General features: G+C 43.6%; 1 protein-coding gene across 3 annotated transcripts in view; it reads left to right on the forward strand.

Moving 5' to 3' along the window:
- tpra1 (transmembrane protein, adipocyte asscociated 1) overlaps positions 1 to 19,930 on the forward strand; it is a 74,669-nt gene extending 54,739 nt beyond the window's left edge. For all 3 annotated transcript variants that reach the window (XM_087994065.1, XM_087994064.1, XM_087994066.1), the window contains exons 7-11: positions 1,567 to 1,677; positions 10,609 to 10,669; positions 15,882 to 15,984; positions 17,675 to 17,755; positions 18,940 to 19,930. In XM_087994065.1, the coding sequence (XP_087850191.1) occupies positions 1,567 to 1,677; positions 10,609 to 10,669; positions 15,882 to 15,984; positions 17,675 to 17,755; positions 18,940 to 19,162 (579 nt within the window). In that variant the 3' untranslated portion in view covers positions 19,163 to 19,930. The remainder of the gene's footprint in view (positions 1 to 1,566; positions 1,678 to 10,608; positions 10,670 to 15,881; positions 15,985 to 17,674; positions 17,756 to 18,939) is intronic.

Raw genomic sequence — 19,930 nt, forward strand, 5'->3', positions numbered from 1 at the left:
CCAAATACAAGTTAGGACATCAGAGCGAACCCTTCTGTCATACTGACCATGGGATCAGAAGACCATAACACGTAACAGAAGTAGGCCATTTGGCCCATTGAGTCTGCTCTGCTATTCTTTTGAGATTGTGGCCGAACTGTTAATCCTCAGCTCTACCTTCCTATCTTAACCACATAACCCTTGATTCCCTTACTGATTAAAAATCTGTCTATCGCAGTCTTGAATAAATTTAATGACCCCAGCCTCTGTGGTAAGAAATTTCACAAATCCATCACTGAGAGAAGAGGCTTCATATCTTCTCTGTATCTGGATTGCTTGCATCCAACTGAGGGGAAAGATGGGAACTTGCTGTAATGTCCTAAATAAATGACAAGACCTGCAGCACTTCATTGCAAGTGTCAGCTTAGATTTTGGGTTCAAGGCTCTCATATTCTGAGGCAAGACTGATATCAGAGAGATGAGGCTAACTTGTTGTGTCTATTTGTATAGTGACTGTCACAGACATTAGATTAGATTACCTACAATATGGAAACAGGCCCTCCGGCCCAACAAGTCCACACCGACCCTCCCGAAGAGCAACCCACCCAGACCCATTCCCCCATGTTTACCCCTTCACCTAACACTACGGGCAATTTAGCATGGCCAATCCACCTGACCTGCACATCTTTGGACAGTGGGAGGAAACCGGAGCACCCGGAGGAAACCCACGCAGACACGGGGAGAACGTGCAAACTCCACACAGACAGTTGCCCGAGGTGGGAATTGAACCTGGGACCCTGGTGCTGTGCTGTGAGGCAGCAATACTAACCACTGTGCTGCCCAAGATGTCCCCAGAGAGTTTCAAGTCTATGAAGAGTATTTAAAGTATTTTGTTTTAAAAAAACAAACCCAAAGAACTGCAGATGCTAGAAATCAGAAACGAAAAAACAGAAATTGCTAGAACAACTCAGCAGGTCTGGCAAATGTGTGGAGAGAAAAAAAATAATTGTGACCCTTCAGAAGCCCTCTTATCTCTCTCATCTCTTATCTCTCCACAGATGTTGCCAGACATCCTGAGTTCTTTCCACAATTTCTGTTTTTTTGGTTTTGAAGTATATTCCCTGTTGCTGAGCAGCTTAAGTCGACAGCAAGATTCCAGAATCACGAATGTGATGTAACTTGCTGGATGAGAGATATCCATTGGCTGGGAGACCTGCAAGCATTTCCTGCTTTCAGGTTTCATGTTTGATGCAGAGATTCTATTGTAGTTTCCTCACTAACCACCCCCAAAATCTCCCACACCTCTTCCCACCTGTCTGAGGCTCAGAGGTGCTTCATGTTAGATTGTCAAATGTGGGTCTGGCATCCTGTGAAGTCACAAATCCCAACCCCCTCCTCCAACCAGTGCTTTAACTTTGAGGTATTTTGACCTTGGGTGTGATTTCTAACAGTGCCTTTTCCACAACTTAATCAAATTTATTTTAATATTGTCAATGCAATGTGTCAGCCAGGAGCAGGATGATGTAATGAGGAAGAAGTCTCCTTTTGGCTTGTCTGATTGGCACTTCCAATGTTTCCTTTTTCCAGGGAACCTTGGAGATCTTGTATCCTGATGAACACCTGTCTCCCGAGGACTTCAACGTTTATGGACATGGGGGCCGCCATTTCTGGCTTGCCAGTTCTTGTTTCTTCTTTCTGGTAAGCAACGCTGAAGTACCTCGCGTTTAGTATTTGCTTCAAGGCATGTGTTCCCATGAAAAGTTTCAAGATGATGATTCGTCTCCCATCCCATACATTGCTATGACCACTTTGTTAACGCATTGAAACCTTGCATCATTTCTAACTTTACTCAAACCAGCTATTATTTTGTTCCTGTCCCAGATTGGTTCACATACTGTATCTGTGTCTGCTGTAGTCATACCTGTAGAGTTGAAACCTTGATAGTTTCTCCCCCAACCTCTTCAAGCCCAGCTACTCGACTTTTCTCCATTCTTTGTTTTCCTTCCCACTGTTCTTCATGTATGTCTGGTCTTCCTCCTTCTGACTCGTTTACCTCATTCCTCCCTGTCCAACTTGTGCACACTTGTCACCACTAAGATCTGTGAAGCAGTGACCTTTCCTGACCCACCCTTCCTAAAATGTTTCACTCTTTCCTAAGATTTAGTCACCACCACCACCACCAAAGATTCCACTATCTTGTCCCTACTAACTCCTCATCGTTTGTCCCACATAACAGCTGGGTAGCAAACTTCACACCTACTCGTCCTCTTTGAAAACAATAGATCTGTCATTTGACTAATAATTCCCAGCTTCCAGTCTTTGATACACTCCTGTACAACATCGCCCCCAAAATAATCTTCTGTCCTGCATTGAAACTCATACTTGTGTGTATGCTTCTGTTCAATATGTTTATGTAAAAAGTACTGCATACAATTTAAGCAAATACATAACAAAAGTAAACTTTCTACAAATGTTGCCAAGTTTCACATTGTTTTACTTCCATTTCTTTTATTCTTACATACTCCAGTCACTATGGAAGAAGTTTAGAAGCAATCTACAGGAATGGTTCCAGGGTTGAGAAACTCCATTAGAGTCATAGAGATGTACAACATGGAAACAGACCCTTCTGTCCAACCCGTCCATGCTGACCAGATATCCCAACCCAATCTAGTCCCACCTGCCAGCACCCGGCCCATATCCCTCCAAACCCTTCCTATTCGTATACCCATCCAAATGTCTCTTAAATGTTGCAATTGAACTAGCCTCCACTTCCACTGGCAGCTCATTCCACACATGCACCACCCTCTGTATGAAAAAGTTGCCCCGTAGGTCTCTTTTATATCTTTCAGAATTGGGACTGTTCTTCATAGAACCGCAAAAATGTCTACAATGTGGAAGCAGGTCATTCTGTTCATTGAGTCCACACCAACTCTTTGAAGAGCATCCCACCCAGAATCATCTCCCTTACCCTAGCCTTGAAGTTCCTATGGCTAGCCCCCATAAACCTACATAGCCCTGGAGACTATGGGACAATCTACCTAACCTAAACATCTTCAGACTGTGTGCGGAAATCAGAGTACCTGGAGGTAACCCAGACGGATATGGGAAAAATGTGCAAATTCAATACAGTCACCCGAGGGGGGAATTGAACCTGGGTCCTTGGTGTGAGAGGCAGCAGTGGTAACCACTGAGCCACCATGCCACATCCCTCTCCTCTCTCCTCGGAGCAAAGAATGCTGAGAGGAAACTTTATTGAGGTTTACAAAGTTGTGAGCACACAGGATAGAGGATCAAGGATCAGTGGGCATAGATTTCAAGTCACCTGGAAAAGGAGCACTGGTGAAGTGAGGAAAACCTTTCCAGTGAGTTGTAAGGGTGTGAAATGCACTGCCTGGAAATATTGTGGGACTTATGGCATCGGAAATTATTTGGATATAAGTGGTGAGCAAGACTGGGGAGAAAGCAGGAGATTGGTGCTTGTGAATGATGCTCATTTAACAAACTGGTGCAGGAATAATGGACTGAGTGCCAAAGCAATTCTGTGATATGATCTTTTCTAATCCATAACTACAATCACATTCATTTCATTTTCTACATAATTTCAGTTTACCATTTAAACTTTTAGTTTTACAATAACATTAGTCTAGATCTTCCAATAGGAAGCTAGTGCTTGGGACCATGTGGAAGACCAGCTGCAACTCCGATGTCCCTGCTGTAGCTAACTCCTTGGGATGATGGTATCTGGAACCCTCCAAAAATGTTTCCGACTCTGAGAGAGAGAGTAAGATACTTCAAGCGGTTCTGGCATTCTTAGTTACCCAGGAAAGGTTAGAGGAAAGAAAGCTGACACCAACGTCTGTAACTATTAAATTGCACCCCGCCCCCTTCCAATCTCCCAGGCCTGACTGTCACCCTCCATCAGTTCCATCTTAACAACCTGCCACCTACTTCATCCCCTTGTTAATATAATATTTGTAAAAATGTAATTGCCACTGCTGTCTAGTGTTAATCCTTATAGTTTTGTTTTTGCTGCTGGCTGAGGTGCTCACTGGTCTTCTGGTGCTGTGTGTGGGGTAAGGGAGATTGGTGGGTGGAGGTTTCACCTCTGTGTTGAGGCCTAGACAGCAGCTTGTGATAGCAGCATCCTATTGCAGTCAGACTAGAGGCCGACTGCTAAGAGCAGAAAAGTGAGTGAACCGATCTGCTCTGATGGATTTGGAAGTTCTGGACTATTATTTATTCACAACTAAAATACACCACCCAGTGGCGCATTCTGTGTAATGCATTAATATAAAAAATCTTCAATTTTCTGTTTGTAGCTCCCTAACAGAGATACTATATTCTTGTATTTTATACGCATTTCATTTTCATTCATCATTGAGAATCTCCACAAAAGATCTACTAGGAGTTTAGCTTTTTCAAAACCATCTTTTTCACCCTGATATTTGACATGTAGCCACTTCAGCAGATGAGACAAAGTTAAGGTTATTGGAAGAAGGTCAGTGGCATTTGTGTGTTTTGAGGCAGTACTGACTAGCTACGTTCTGAATGTAGCTATTCCTGCTCCTTGCTTCTTTCCTTCAGCCTTGTAAATTGTTTTTCTTCTTTCTTTGATCCAATTGTTGAAAGCCATGACTGCGATCAGCCCCCACCATGCTATCAGGCAGTGCATTCTGATTCCTAACCATCACTGCATGACAAACCTTTTTACTCCTCTCCGCATCAGCAAACTGTGCAGTCCCCTTAAAAAGGTGTTGTCTGCTTCTCGATACTTTTGTTAATGTGGTGAGCTTCTCTGTGTCTGATGTTTGGATTTTTTTTATTTAAAAGATCCTATCAGAAGTCATGTGACACCAGTTTATACTCCAACAGATTTATTTAAAATGGCAAGCTTTCGGAATGCTGCTCCTTTGTCAGGACTTCACTCGATAAAGGAGCATGTGTTTGAAAGCTTGTGATTTTAAATGAACCCATTGGGACTATAACCTGGTGTCATGTAGGGGTTTAGGGTGAGAGGAGAAAGATATAAAAGGGACCTAAGGGACAACTTTTTCACGCAGAGGGTGGTGCATGTATGGAATGAGCTGTCAGAGGCAGTGATGGAGACTGGTACAATTACAACATTTAAAAGGCATCTAGATGGGTATATGAATAGGAAGAGTTTAGAAGGATATGGGCCAAGTGCCAGCAAATGGGACTAGATTAGATTGTGATATCTGGTCGGCATGAACTAGTTGGACCAAAGGGTCTGTTTCTGTGCTGTACATCGCTATGACTTCTGACTTTGTCCGCCCCAGTCCAACACTGGAATCTCCAGGTCATTGCTCCCTTTTTTAAAAAAAAACCCTGACCCCTTATGACTTTAAGTCAGTGTATAGCTGAGAAGTTTTTTTTTCAGTATGTGGAGTGGTCATCTGGAGAAATTAGCGGAACTCGCTGCTTCCCTTCAAACGGAGAGGGCTATGATTTAATAGGAGTGTCCCAACTCAAATGTTTTGATTGAATATGTAGGGAGGACGTGCTTTCACTGGCAGGTGGATCAGTAGCCAGAGGAACAGATCTAATGTAAATTGCAAAATGTACCAGAGGAGATTTGTTGTTTTTTTTTAACCCAGTAAGTTATAATCTGGAATGTGCTGCCTGGAAGGGTAGTGGAAGCAGATTCTGTACTAACTTTCAAAATTTTATTTTTCTGTCAAAAACATTCCATTTTACCCATGTGTCTTACAGACTCCTATGGTACATTCTGATCTGGCTTGAACACTGCTTGAGTAGATCCCGCTAGACCCCATTTGAATTTCATGAGCATCTGTGCAATATTAATCCCCCTTCCCTACTCTCCAGCTCCTTCTGTCCAAGAATGTTAAAAAGAACAAATTAGACACCAGAAATATTTTGGCAAACAATTCATGATTTTCATAAGCTGTGCAAAATTGATGTGTATCTTGACTGTGCTGTTTTTTAACTATCAGTACAGCTCCTGCTGCCGCACAGCAATGGAAAGACTGCAGTTCATGCATTGATGTGAGCCTTAAGTCACGGGTTGGTGCTCACTTCATCCAGAGGCATGTGCTATTAGCAGCAGTAGGTCCATGGGACACTCGCCATATTTGCGTTGGGCACGCTGATCGGTGCCACAGTCTACTCCTTGCTCTGTTCAGTACTCTATTTCCTTTCTAGTCACTGATCTGTTCAGAGAATGGTAAACAGTAATGGAACAGGGTGTTGAGCTGGAACGACATTGCAAGGGGTTAAAGTGCTGGAGTTGGGGCTGAATGAATATTGTGGTTACAGACTTCTAATTAAATTGATTTAAACAGCTTTGAAAATAAGCTCTTTCAATTGCTCCTTCTGTTTGGCAAACAGTTACCTGTAGGCAGCATGCCTGAGTGGGTGGTATGTCTCCCTGCAGTTTCCACGTGTTGCTGACAAGGCCATCTCCAATTGTATTTGGGAAGATGGTGAGCAGTGTTGAACTGCTGTAATCTGTGGGGTGTATGGACACCAATAGATAGGGAAGGAACACCAGAATTTTGACCCAGTGACTTTAAAGAACCATCAATTGCAGTTTCATGTCAAGATGTTGTGTAGTTTGGAGGGGAGCTTGGTTCCTTGCTCTCCTTTTCTAGGGTGATGAAGGTCCTGCTGCTGTTTTTGGTCCCACAGAAAAGGCAATTTTCTTTTTTTTTAGGCTTCTTGCTTTGTGCCTTTTTGGGTCTGGACTTGACTGTTATTCAATTATCACAAAATCCCTACAGTGTGTAATCAGGCCAATCAGCCCATCAAGTCCAAACCAACCCTTTAAAGAGCATCCCACCCAGACCCCCCCCCCCCCCCCCCCCCCGCCCCCAAAAAATCCCTGAATGTCCCTTGGTTAACCCACCTAATTTTCATATCCCTGAACACTATGTCCACCTAACATGCACATCTTTGATCTGTGAGAGGAAATTGGAGCACCCAGAGGAAACCCACGCACACAGGGAGAATGTGCAAACTCCACATACAGTCACCCAAGGCTGGAATAGAAAACGGGTCCCTGGTGGCTGTGAGGCAGCAGTGCTAACACTGAGCCACTGCGGATCTGTCAATCCTTTTTTATAAAGTTAATTTAGAGGCTTTGAAAAACATGGTGATATAATGACTATTGTGCAAAAACCCCAGACTCGCTGAATTGGGGCAAGTTGCTCCATTGCATTCAAGCCGGCTCTGCAAATGCCATCACCATTCGATGCCTGCCGTTCACTGCAATTCAAGAACTTTGTGCTGTGTCCAAAAGCGAGAACAAATAGAAGTTGACAGGCCTGCTGAACTCACTCCATTCAAGTAGGATGCATTCACAGGCATCATTGAGCACCCTGCACCCTCTCAGAAAAGCAAATTTAGGACTAAAACTCTCAACCTTTCCTTAAGATAAGGGAGGAATGGTCCATTATATCTGCAGTGTCACTGGTTCAAAGTCCTGAAACTCCCTTCCTGTGGACTGCAGCTGTTCAAGCAAGTGACTCATCATTACCTTCTCCTGGGTACTAGGGATGTGCAATAAATGCTGATTTCGCCATTGACACAAACATCCTGAGAATTACCTTTTTAATAGATTTTGTTAATTGATATCCACTGCATGATTTCTGTACACTTCAAAAGGTTTGTATCTTTCACTTTCGTTGCTTTATGTCAGCAGAGTCCAACTGTGACCTTGGTTGTGCTTTGTATAAGTGGGGCTGGGTTAATGGATAGTGTGTTTTTGATGCAGTAATCTTACTTGTCCTGTTTCTGACCTTAAACAATGACAATGCTGAAACAAATTAAGACTGTAATATAGGTTTAAATTCTTCTTTTTTAGAGGGCAGATAGACTTCCCCCATCTGAAACTGTTGACTGTATCTTTCTATTTGCCCATCAGCACTCTCACATGCAGACACACAGACACAATCCTACATTGCTGAAGTGTTAAAATTTGCAGGTTTTTCATTTCTGTGTTCTTATCTGGCCTTGCGCCCTCCCCATCTCTGTAACCTCCTTCAGTTTGGAAACAGCAGTTTGGATTGTGAACTTGGCTGCCAGACTTCAATTAATTCTGAAGTTGGCTGCGGCTGAGCTCCCTGCACCTGTAGCTGGGAGATTTGTTGTGAGTGTTGATGCATTGAAAGTGACTTGAGTTTGTTGCTCATCTGCTGCCCTCTCGTTGCTAATCTGTCACTCATGGCTGCTTGTTCCCTGTGAAAGAGCTGTCGCTTACAGCGCACAGTCCGGCAGAGATGAAAAGGAGCTGGAGGAAAACTGAAGTGCAGTCTGGGCCTAATGCTCTCCATATTCTGAATTCTCACCGAGCCTTGTGTACTCTTCACTCCTCTGCTCGCTGACCTCCACTGGCTCCAGCGTACTAGTGCCTCAGATTTACAAACTCATACCAATGTTCAAATCCTTCCATGATATTTCGCCTTCACTATGCACCCATCTTTGCAACCTCTTCCAGCCCTGCAACCTTTGCTCCAATTCTGTACTCTTGATCACCCTGATTTTTAAAATAAAATTGCTTGTGGGATGTGGGCATCTTTGGCCAGGCCATCACTTATTGCCCAGAGAGCAGTTAAGAAACAAACACAGTGCTATGGGTCTGGAGTCATATGTAAGCTAGACCAGGTAAGGATGACAGATTTTCCTCCCTAAAGGACAATAGTGAACAGATGGGTTGTACCAACAATCAACAATGGATTCATGGTCGTCATTAGACTCTTAATTCCAAATTCTTTATTGAATTCAAATTCCACCATCTGCCATGGTGGGATTTGAATTTGGGTCCCCAGAACATGAGTTGAGTTTCTGGATTAATAGGCCTAGTGGTATGATCACGAGACATTGCCATCTACAATTGGCAGTATTCAGTCACTTCTGCTCTCGAATTCCATCAGTAAACCTCTCTGTCTCTTTCTGGGCCGTTTTAAATGGTACTTTTAAAACCTCTGATCAAACTTTTGGCCATCTGTTAGATCTCTCCAATTTCCAAATAATGTTGATCTTGCTTTGTGTGCCTCCTGTACAACCCTAACTTTGCATCCCTTGCTCTGCCTAAGCACCCTGTGATCTGTATGTCCTTGTTTGCTATGATCTGCATGTACTGCATGGAAACATACCCTTCAGTCCAACCCGCCCTTGCCGACCAGATATCCCAACCCAATGTAGTCCCACCTTTTTCTAGATTAGAGTGGTGCTGGAAAAGAACAGTAGTTCATGCAGGAAAATCGATGTTTCGGGCAAAAGCCCTTCATCAGGAATAGAGGTATTCCTGATGAAGGGCTTTTGCCTGAAACATCGATTTTCCTGCTCCTCGGATGCTGCCTGAACTGCTGTACTTTTCCAGCACCACTCTAATCTAGACTCTGGTTTCCAGCATCTGCAGTCCTTGTTTTTTTTTTTAACCTAATCTAATTCCTTTGAGTAGAAGGAAGCACCCGGCCCATATCCCTCCAAACCCTTCCTTTTCATATACCCACCCAAATGCCTCTCAAATGTTGCAATTGTACCAGCCTCCACCACTTCCTCTGGCAGCTCATTCCATACATATACCACCCTCTGTGTGAAAAAGTTGCCCCTTAGGTCTCTTTTATATCTTTCCCCTCTCACCCTAAACCTATGCCCTCTAGTTCTGGACTTGCCGATCCCAGGGAAAAGACTTTGCCTACATACCCTATCCATGCCCCTCATAATTTTGTAAACCTCTATAAGGTCACCCCTCAGCCTCCAATGCTCCAGGGAAAACAGCTCCAGTCTGTTCAGCCTCTCCCTTTAGCTCAAATCCTCCAACCCTGGCAACATCCTTGTAAATCTTTTCTGAACCCTTTCAAGTTTCGCAACATCTTTCCGATAGGAAGGAGACCAGAATTGCAGGCAATGATCGGGTTCAATTCCCACACCAGCTATGGAATTTAAACTAAATGAATTAAAACTTTAATTGAAAGCTTGTCTTGGTGATGGTGACCAATGAAACTATCATTGTTGTTGTTTAAAAATCCATCTGGTTCACTAATGTCCTTTTTAGGGGAGAAAATCTGTCATCCTTATCTGGTCTTGCTTACATGTGACTCCAGATCCATAATAATTTGTTAACTCTTGACTGTCCTCTGAAATGGCTTAGCAAGTCACTCAGTTCAAATGCTGATCTTGCCAGAGACCCCTACATTTCGGAAGAATACAGGAAAAATAAAGTCATATCTCTACTGCATTGGTCCAGTCCTCTGGATCACTTGACACTACCACTGTGCTACCATCTCCCTAACATTTAAAAAATGCTGCACTGTGGGATCAAAATGGGAAGGGAAGAAATAACAGTCAAATTGTTTGCTCTAGTTTCTGTTTATTCACCTCAAATATTTATGTGGATGTTGGGTGATTACCCTCAGTTGAATATTCAATGCTGAGGTTGGATTACCAGTGACCAAAGGTACAAGGAAGTCCCTATGCAACTTGCAAGGAGAGAAAATTTAGAGATGGTTTTGGTGTGCATGGATGAAGTATGAAATTGTAATCCCTTTCTATATACATTGTTGTCTACTATGACAGTAGTTTAGATTAATGTCTACATTTTGCATTTTCATTTAAAAGCCTTCTCATGTTGTTCTATCTTTTCTCCAGGTTTATTCAATGATTGTTGTTCTCCCAAAGACCCCTTTACGAGAGCGAATATCTCTGCCATGTGAGTCATTTCATGCTCTTCTATTTCACCAACTGGTATTCTGATCATTTAATGTGGCTCTCTTCAAACGTGTACTCCCTGAAGATGGGAGCTCTGCTGATGGGTCTGGGTCTAACCAGGGCCTGCAAGACCTTCCCATACATTGCTTTGCAAGCTCTTCACCACCTGGGTTTTGTGTTGCAGAGTGATGCCATTAACACAACTGAGATCAGTGTGAAAACCCAGACTATTTGATCTTTCCCCTCGACTTTGTGCCATTGTGGCCCTCGGGATAAACTCCTCACCAAGCGTCTCTCTGCAATGAGAGAGTAGTCTTTGGTTCCCTGAGACTACGGCAACTTTTCACTTTCACTCTCACGGGTTTCTCTGAACTCAACCATCTGAGTCAGGAATGTCCTCAGATTCTGGCTGTTCTTCATTTTCTTAGACTACCCATTCTCTCTAAACGGGTGATTAGATTAAAATTGTTTGCTGCCACCCTGCTTCACTCGCATGGGGAAATCCAGGACAGTATGAAGAGTTGGAGATTTGGGATTTGAAGAAGAAGAGGTCCCAGAGTCTCCCCTATTTTTATTTTTACCTTTTTTGCTTTTGGGGCAGCATGGTGGTTGTGGTTAGTACTGCCTCATAGGGACCCAGGTTCAATTCCAGTCTTGGGTGACTGTGCAAACACCACACAGACATTCTCCTTGTGTCTGCGTGGGTTTCCATTGGGTGCTCTGGTTTCCTCTCACAAAGTAAAGATATGTAGGTTAGGTGGATTGGCCATGCAAAATTGCCCATGGTGTCCAGCGATGGACAGGCTAGTTGGAGTAATGATAAGACAGAGAAGATTGAGAACCCATGTCCCTGTGAACATAGGCAATTGTTCTCTCTCCCTTCAGGGCTGGGAATAAAGATGGAGGAGGTAAAACTATTCTGCCTCTGAGCGTTTTGCTTCAACTGAGGGGGGAATGGGACGACAGGATAGTGAAGAAGGCATTTGGTATGCTTTCTTTTATTGGACAGAGCATTGAGTAAAGGAGTTGGGAGATAAGGTTGCAGCTGTACAAGACATTGGTTAGGCCACTTTTCAGATATAGTGTGCATTTCTGGTTTCCCTCCTTTCAGAAGGATGTTGTGAAATTTGAGAGGGTTCAGAAACTATGTACAAGGATGTTGCCAGGGTTTGGAGGTTTTGAGCTACAGGGAGAGGTTGCATAGGCTGGTGCTGTTTTCCCTCGAGCGTCGGAGGCTGAGGGGTGACCTTATAGGGGTTTATAAAAACCTGAGGGACATGGATAGGCTGAATAGACAAGGTATTTTCTCTGGGGTGGGGGAGTATAGAACTATTGGCATAGGTGAGAGGGGAAAGATATAAAAGAGACCTAATGGGCAACTTTTCACTCAGAGGATGGTGTATTTATGGAATGAGCTGCCAGAGGAAGTGGAGGAGGCTGGTACAATTACAACATTTAGAAGGCATCTGGATGGGTTTAGAGGGGTGTGGGCTAAGTGCTGGCAGGTGGGACTAGATTAGGTTAGGATATCTGGTCAGCGTGGTAGAGTTGGACCGATGGGTCTGTTTCTGTGCTCTATATCTCTGACTATTACTGTGACTAAATATGAATTTATAGAGATAGGGTGGAAGACTGTGTTTTGGATGCGATGCTCATCAGAATGTTGGTGCACACCTGATGATCCAAGTCCCAATAGTGATTCTATGATTGTGCCTGGGAACTAAATCTTTCCTGAGTCCATGGGTTCAATTATTTTCTGTTATGTGCCCGCAGGAAACAGAAATAAGGAAAGAGCTTGCATTTCTTTTGCAACTTGAGGATGTCCCAAGAGTCACTTTGCAGCCAGAGGAGTATTTTTGAAGCAAAGTTCCAATTTATAATGTAGGGGATGCAGCAGCCAATTTGTGCACAGTAAGATCCCACAAAGGGCAGGGTGACCCATTAATTATAGGCCAGACAATTCACCCTCCAGTAGAAGGAAGCTTTTAGAGATGTTATTGTGGGAGCAATCACTTGGACAAGTGTGGATTAATAAGGAGATACCAGTGGTTTTTCAAAGACAAATCACATTTAAATGTTGTTCTAATTTTTTTTGATGAGGAACAGAAATGATTGAGGCTAGTTTGGTTGATGTGGTGTATAAGGACTCTAAAAAGGCATTTGAAAAGATGTCATATAATTGATTTGCCAACAAAGTTGAAGCCGATGGTAAAGGAACTGCCACATGGATAAGAAATCTGCTCCTTAACAAAATGATAGTGAGCAGTTATCTTTCAGATTGGATGAAGTTATACAGTGAGGATTGCCAGGGGTTTGTGGTAGAACCATGACAATTCTTGATACATATTAGTGGTCTAGACTTGTTTGTGGAGCACTTTTGTGCCAGTTGTAAAATTTTGAAAATGCGAAAATGATGGATTTCAAAAGGACATTGACAGGCTGGTCAAAGACATAGGTGAAATTTACCCAGAGAGTGTGAAACGGACTGGTAAGCTAGAGGAGATACTTGTTAGGAAGGAACATGTGTTGGACATTTTGAACAACTTGAGGATAGACAAGTCCCCTGGGCCTGATGGGATATATCCTAGGATTATGTGGGAAGCAAGAGAGGAAATTGCAGTACCGTTGGCAATGATCTTTTAGTCTTCACAGTCAATGGGGGTGGTACCAGGGGACTGGAGAGTGGCGAATGTTGTGCCCCTGTTCAAAAAAGGGAATAGGGATAACCCCGGGAATTACAGGCCAGTTAGTCTTACTTCGGTGGTAGGCAAAGTAATGGAAAGAGTACTGAGGGATAGGATTTATGAGTATCTGGAAAGACACTGCTTGATTAGGGACAGCCAGCACGGATTTGTGAAGGGTAGGTCTTGCCTTACAAGTCTTATTGAATTCTTTGAGGAGGTGACCAAGCATGTGGATGTAGTATACATGGATTTTAGTAAGGTATTTGATAAGGTTCCGCATGGTAGGCTTATGCGGAAAGTCAGGAGGCATGGGATAGTGGGAAATTTGGCCAATTGGATAGAAAACTGGCTAACCGGTCGAAGTCAGAGAGTGATGGTAGATGGTAAATATTCAGCCTAGAGCCCAGTTACAAGTGGAGTTCCGCAGGGATCAGTTCTGGGTCCTCTGCTGTTTGTAATTTTTATTAATGACTTGGATGAGGGAGTCGAAGGGTGGGTCAGTAAATTTGCAGATGATACGAAGATTGGTAGAGTTGTGGATAGTGAGGAGAGCTGTTGTCGGCTGCAAGGGGACTTAGATATGATGCAGAGCTGGGCTGAGGAGTGGCAGATGGCAGAAATGTAATTGTTTCATGTTAACAGCTTTAGTTTGCACGTACAAGTTAATGTGACAGTGAATATACACTTTAAGATATGGCCTCGAGTCTTTGTGGAGTGTGCCAGAGCCATTCACAAAGTAAAACCAGATGTTTTCATGTCCCTGCCCTTGAGAGTACCAGAAGGGCTCCCATTATGACAGAAACTTTCAAAGTAGGAGTGGACTGACCTGGTATAAGTTCCAGAACTGTGACTGACACATTTAGTCATGTGTGTTAGCTGCAGATCGGGCACCAGGTCAGGGTCAGTGTGAAAAGCTACTAACTCATTCTGTCCTAGAGTCTGCAAGAGATAAAAGCCAGTCTCCACCATCCAGGACACTGATGTGAGCAAAAGGAAAACCGAGAGAGAAATAATCAAAAAGGAGACGTTACAAAAATTGTGAAAAATTTAGGGTTTTTTTTTGGTAAAACTATTGGTGAAGGAATTTTAGTTTTGTAAGATAAAGATATTTAATAAAATTGGGGTAGAGGGTTGGTTCTGAAAATGTGTTGCTGGAAAAGCGCAGCAGGTCAGGCAGCATCCAGGGAACAGGAGAATCGACATTTCGGGCATAAGCCCTTCTTCAGGAATGGGGAAAATTTGTCCAGCAGGCTAAGATAAAAGGTAGGGAGGAGGGACTTGGGGGAGGGGCGTCGGAAATGTGATAGGTGGAAAGAGGTCAAAGTGAGGGTGATAGGTCAGACTGGGGTGGGGGCAGAGAGGTCGGGAAGAAGATTGCAGGTTAGGAAGGCGGTGCTGAATTCGATGGATTAGACTGAGACAAGGTGGGGGATGGGGTCTTGAGGAAACTGGTGAAATCCGAGTTCATCCCTTGTGGTTGGAGGGTTCCTAGGCGGAAGATGAGGCGCTCTTCCTCCAACCGTCGTTTTGTTGTGGTCTGGCGATGGAGGAGTCCAAAGACCTGCATATCCTTGGTGGAGTGGGAGGGGGAATTGAAATGTTGAGCCACAGGGTGGTTGGGTTGGTTGGTCCGGGTGTCCCAGAGGTGTTCTCTGAAACGCTCCGCAAGTAGCCGGCCTGTCTCCCCAATATAGAGGAGGCCACATCGGGTGCAGAGGATGCAATAGATGATGTGTGTGGAGGTGCAGGTGAATTTGTGGCGGATATGGAAGTTTCCTTTGGGGCCTTGGAGGGAGGTGAGGGGGGAGGTGTGGGCGCAAGTCTTGCACCTCCTGCGGTTGCAGGGGAAGGTGCCGGGAGTGGAGGTTGGGTCGGTGGGGGGTGTGGACCTGACGAGGGAGTGGTCTTTACGGAATGCTGATAGGGGAGGGTAGGGAAATATATCCTTGGTGGTGGGGTCTGTTTGGAGGTGGCGGAAATGACGGCGGATGATGCGCTGAACATGGAGATTGGTGGGGTGGTAGGTGAGGACCAGTGGGGTTCTGTCCTGGTGGCGGTTGGAGGGGCGGGGCTCAAGGGCGGAGGAGCGGGAAGTGGAAGAGATGTGGTGGAGGGCATCATCGACCACGTTGGGGGGGAAATTGCGGTCCTTGAAGGAGGCCATCTGGGTTGTGCGTTTTTGGAACTGGTCCTCCTGGGAGCAGATGCGGCGGAGTCGAAGGAATTGGGAGAATGGGATGGCGTTTTTACAGGGGGCAGGATGGGAGGAGGTGTAGTCCAGGTAGCTGTGGGAGTCGGTCGGTTTGTAGTAGAGGGTTGGTTGCAGACTGGAAGTCATATGATCTGACTTGCAAGAATGTGTCCGAGAGTATGTTTGTTGGCCACCCTAGGGTCAGGTCAGATCCTGAGTAGAAATGAAGACCACGTTCACACAAATGTAGTGCTCAGGTGAACCTGCTTTCTTTTGCACTTATTTCTAAAAATAATCTAGCTTTGCCGTGACTTATTTTATTTTCCAAACCCTTACAGCCAAGAAAAGCTTTTACATCTATGCTGCGATCCTGTCATTGTTGAACCTGATCCAAGGGGTTGGCAGTGCACTGCTGTGCGCTAATGTTGCAGTGGGATTATGGTAGGTGTGAGTTAATATTACATCAGGATTGGATTATGAGAGCTATCTACGAAGCATACTGCAGCTTGTCTTCCACATATTTGAGGCTTGACTGGAAAGTCATGAACCGGGGTTCATAGTCTTCGGATTTAGACTGAAGTTAAGAAATGTCTTCACTTGACCATGTTCTGAATCTTTGCAATTCTTTATAAGGTTGCAAGGAATGGGAACAGGAGTAGACTACTTGGCCCCCAAAGCTGCTGCCAACGCCATTCATATGATCATGGCTGATCTTCAACCTCAGCTCCCCATATTCCTTAATTCCAAGAGATCAAAAATCTAGTTGTCGAATGTCAACAACAAATAAACATCTCTAACTTTCTGGATAGACTATTCCAAAGACTCCGATCCCTTCGAGTGAAGAATTCTCTACTGTGTTCGAAATGATCAACCACTCATTCTGATGCTGTGCCCTGTGTTTTTAAACTTTTCAGCCTTGAGAACCAACTTCTCCAGTGTCTCCCTTATTAAAGAACTTTGTATGTTTCAGTGAGATCACCTGTCATTTTTCTAAACTCTAGAGCATGTAGATCCAATTTACCTGGCCTCTCCTCTCTACCTCAGACAGCTGGACATGCTCTGTCATTAAATATATTCAAAGCTGTGGGAGATGATTTTAGGCATTAAGGAACATTTACGTTTAGGGCAGAAAATTGGAGTTGAGGTGACAAACACGGAAATTTAAAAGCAGGAGTAGACCATTTAGCTCTTGAGCCCTTCACTACGGTCATGGCTAATTTGTTTGTGGCTTCAACTCCACATTGAGCAATAAGGCGGGGAAGTTTCATTCTGTATAAAAATGTATATAGTGCATTCCTGTAGAAACCTGTATGGATTAGACTAGTCAGGAAGCCCGTTACACGATGGTGATGGTATGGGTGATTTAAAATGGTAAGGGGCTTCGGGGATCGCTCCAAATTGAATAGAAAGACAAAGAAGTACTTGGATTTATCTAACAATGAGGTAATAGTGCTCTGAACTATTCTTTCCAAATCCAGCATGTAACGTTACACCACAGAACTATCTGTTCTGCCTTACTAGCTCATGGTGGTGTTGATGGGTCACACAAACTTCGTCCTATTCTTCTTCAAACACCATATCATCTCCTCCAATTCCTTCTCTCTGTTGTGTTTGTCATGCTTCCCCTTAAATTCCTGTGTCAGTTAGTCTCTGGAGTGAGTTGTAAATTCTAAATTGTTCTCTGGGCACGAGTACCATTCCTGTTGGAATCAGTAGTGACTGTCTCATACTAATAGTTCTTGTTTTAATCTCCCCACGAATGGGAACATCATCTTCACATCTAACCTATCTGACTTTATATGTTTCCTTTCTCTATAGCAATCTGTTTACTATTTGTTGATGGTTGTAACCTCTCAATCCTGATAGCATTTTTTGTAATTCCTTTTTGTTGTTTTTCCAGAAGCTATCTGCCCTTTCTATAATATGGGGACCAGAATGATGAATAGTCCACCCAGGCATTTCTATTTTCGTTTCAAATTCTGAGCATTGGTCAGGTTTTGTTTTTGTGTAGTAGCCTAACCAAAGTTCAATACAGATTTAATGTGACTTCTCCACATGATCTGTAATACTGTGTTAAGATGCTGTTGGTTGTAACTTGTGTATAATACACTTCATCTTTCTCCTTTTATAGCTGTGTGGATGTCACTACGTTCCTTTATTTCAGTCTGTTTGCTCCACTGATGTATGTTACATTCCTGAAGGGTTTCTTTGGGTAAGTTACCAATATTTTGTAATTCTACCTCAGTCAGCACCATGTATTTTTCAAAACAAAAAGACTTGGTTTCTATTTTGTGAGCCAACAATTGAAGGGGAGAAAAGCGATAAGATTTACAATGACATGGCACCTTTCACAGTGTCCAGATTTCTGTATCTTTGGAGCACTGCACCCAGCTTAGAGGCTCAGTGCAAGATGATTACTGTTTGCCATTGCTCATTGCGGTATTGATGTCTGGTTCGCGAAGTTGCTGCAGTATATACATCTTAGAGACCCACAGCCAGCTAGAAAAGTAGAGGGAATGCTGCTTGGGTCATCCTAAAACACCTTTATAGCCAATAAATTACTTTTTGAAGCACAGTCACTGTTGTAATGTAGGAAATGGGGCAGCCAATTTGCACCGAACAAAATCCCACAAACTGCAATGAGATCATGATCAGGTAATCTATTTAAATTTTTATAAAGGATAAATATTGGTCAGGACGGTCTTTAAAATATTACTGTGGAAGTTCTTTTCATTTATTCATGGGATATGTGCACTGCAAGCAAGGCTATTATTTATTGTCCGTTCCTTGAAGGTGGTGGGGAGTTGTTTTCTTGAACTGCTGCAGACCATGTGTTGTAGGTAGACCCACAGTGCTGTTGGGGAGGAAATTCCAGGATTTTGACCCAGTGGCACTGAAGGAACAGTGATATTTTTTCAAGGCAGGATGGTGAGTGGCTTTGGGAGGAACTTGATGGTGATGGTGTTTCTATGATTTGCTGCCCTTGTCCTCTAGGTTATAGAAGTTACAGGTTTGGAACTGTCCTGTTGAAGGAGTTTTGGTGAATCTCTGTTTAAGTCTTATTTCTACTTGAAATAGCAGCTGTGTCAGTGCAGCACTCTCTCAGTACTGCATTGAAAGCATTGGTCTGCAGCTATATATTTGACTATTTGGAGTGAGAATTCAATCCATAACTCTGAGTCTGTATCAAGAAAGTGCTCCTCGCTGATCCATAGCAAACCGAGTTTCCCCAAGAATTGCACTGATCATAAGTAGTCTCTTTTTTTTGTATCCTTCTTTTGAATTCTTTCATGGACAAGAAACGTTTGTTCAAGGTTGTGACACTGCTGTCATGTAAGGAAATTGCTTTTCGTTTGGAGGCTTTGACATCCTGTTCACATTTTCCCATCCCTGCAGGTCTGAGCCCAAGATTCTCTTTTCCTACAAGTCACAGATTGACGAGCCGGAAGACACCGATGTGCACCTGCCCCAGACCCACACTGTGGCCAAGAAGGAGGTCTTGGAGCCTTGCCCCTACTCTAATACACAGATTGACAGCTCAGCTGCTTACCTCGATGATCTGACTGTTGGTAGCATCAACAGTTTTGACAGTGACCGGTGGAAAATTATGAATGCTTGAGAAAGAGGTGGTGGTAGATCGGTGGAAGTTAGCGGTAAACCTGCCCCATCTCTCTCTTTGCGCTGCCTCATCCAATGTCTTGAGATTTCAGTATTGGAATATTCTGATTGAGATTTTATAAATCTTCCAGTTTTCATTACTTGCTAACCTTGGACATAAGAGCCCTGAACCTCCCACACTTTCTTTTGGGGGTTTTAAAAACCTTTGTCTTCATGCCAGCATACCGAACCAACCCAAGCCCTCCCCTCCATCCAAATCTCAGGGGAGGGGGTGTAAAGCTTCCACACTTCTGCTCTGGACCCCAGTGGTTTTGTTACTTTGTCTTTTAAACATTCTTCCCAAATGTAGAAGCTGGAAGCTAATTTCTTTTCCACCTCTTTCCTTTCAAATTATTTTGGAACAACCGAATTAGAAATAGATTAAAAGAACACCGAGAAAGTGTGAAGCTGTGGCCTGTCCTATTTACTCACTATCCATCGCCCCACTGCCTTTTCTCATTGAAGTTGTTGATTCTTTAGGGTGTGCACAGAGAGGGGTAGAGGAGAAGACATCTGTTTGCCTCAGTATTAATTAAGATGGTTCCCTTCACTGTGAATGGCTACTGCTTGGTGATGGTATAATGGTTGGGGAATTTCACAGCCTTTAGATGACTCTGGCTCTGCTAGGCTCTCTGACCTTTAACTGCCGGTCGATATTGAGGACTCCAACCTCCGGGTGCTGTTTATTGAAGGATCGAGAGAGTTTAATAAAAAAAATTTATTTTTAAAA

This window comes from Chiloscyllium plagiosum, unplaced genomic scaffold, assembly GCF_037043375.1.
Source record: "Chiloscyllium plagiosum isolate Xiang-an unplaced genomic scaffold, Cpla_swu_hap1 HiC_scaffold_14, whole genome shotgun sequence".
Lineage (NCBI taxonomy): Eukaryota > Metazoa > Chordata > Chondrichthyes > Orectolobiformes > Hemiscylliidae > Chiloscyllium > Chiloscyllium plagiosum.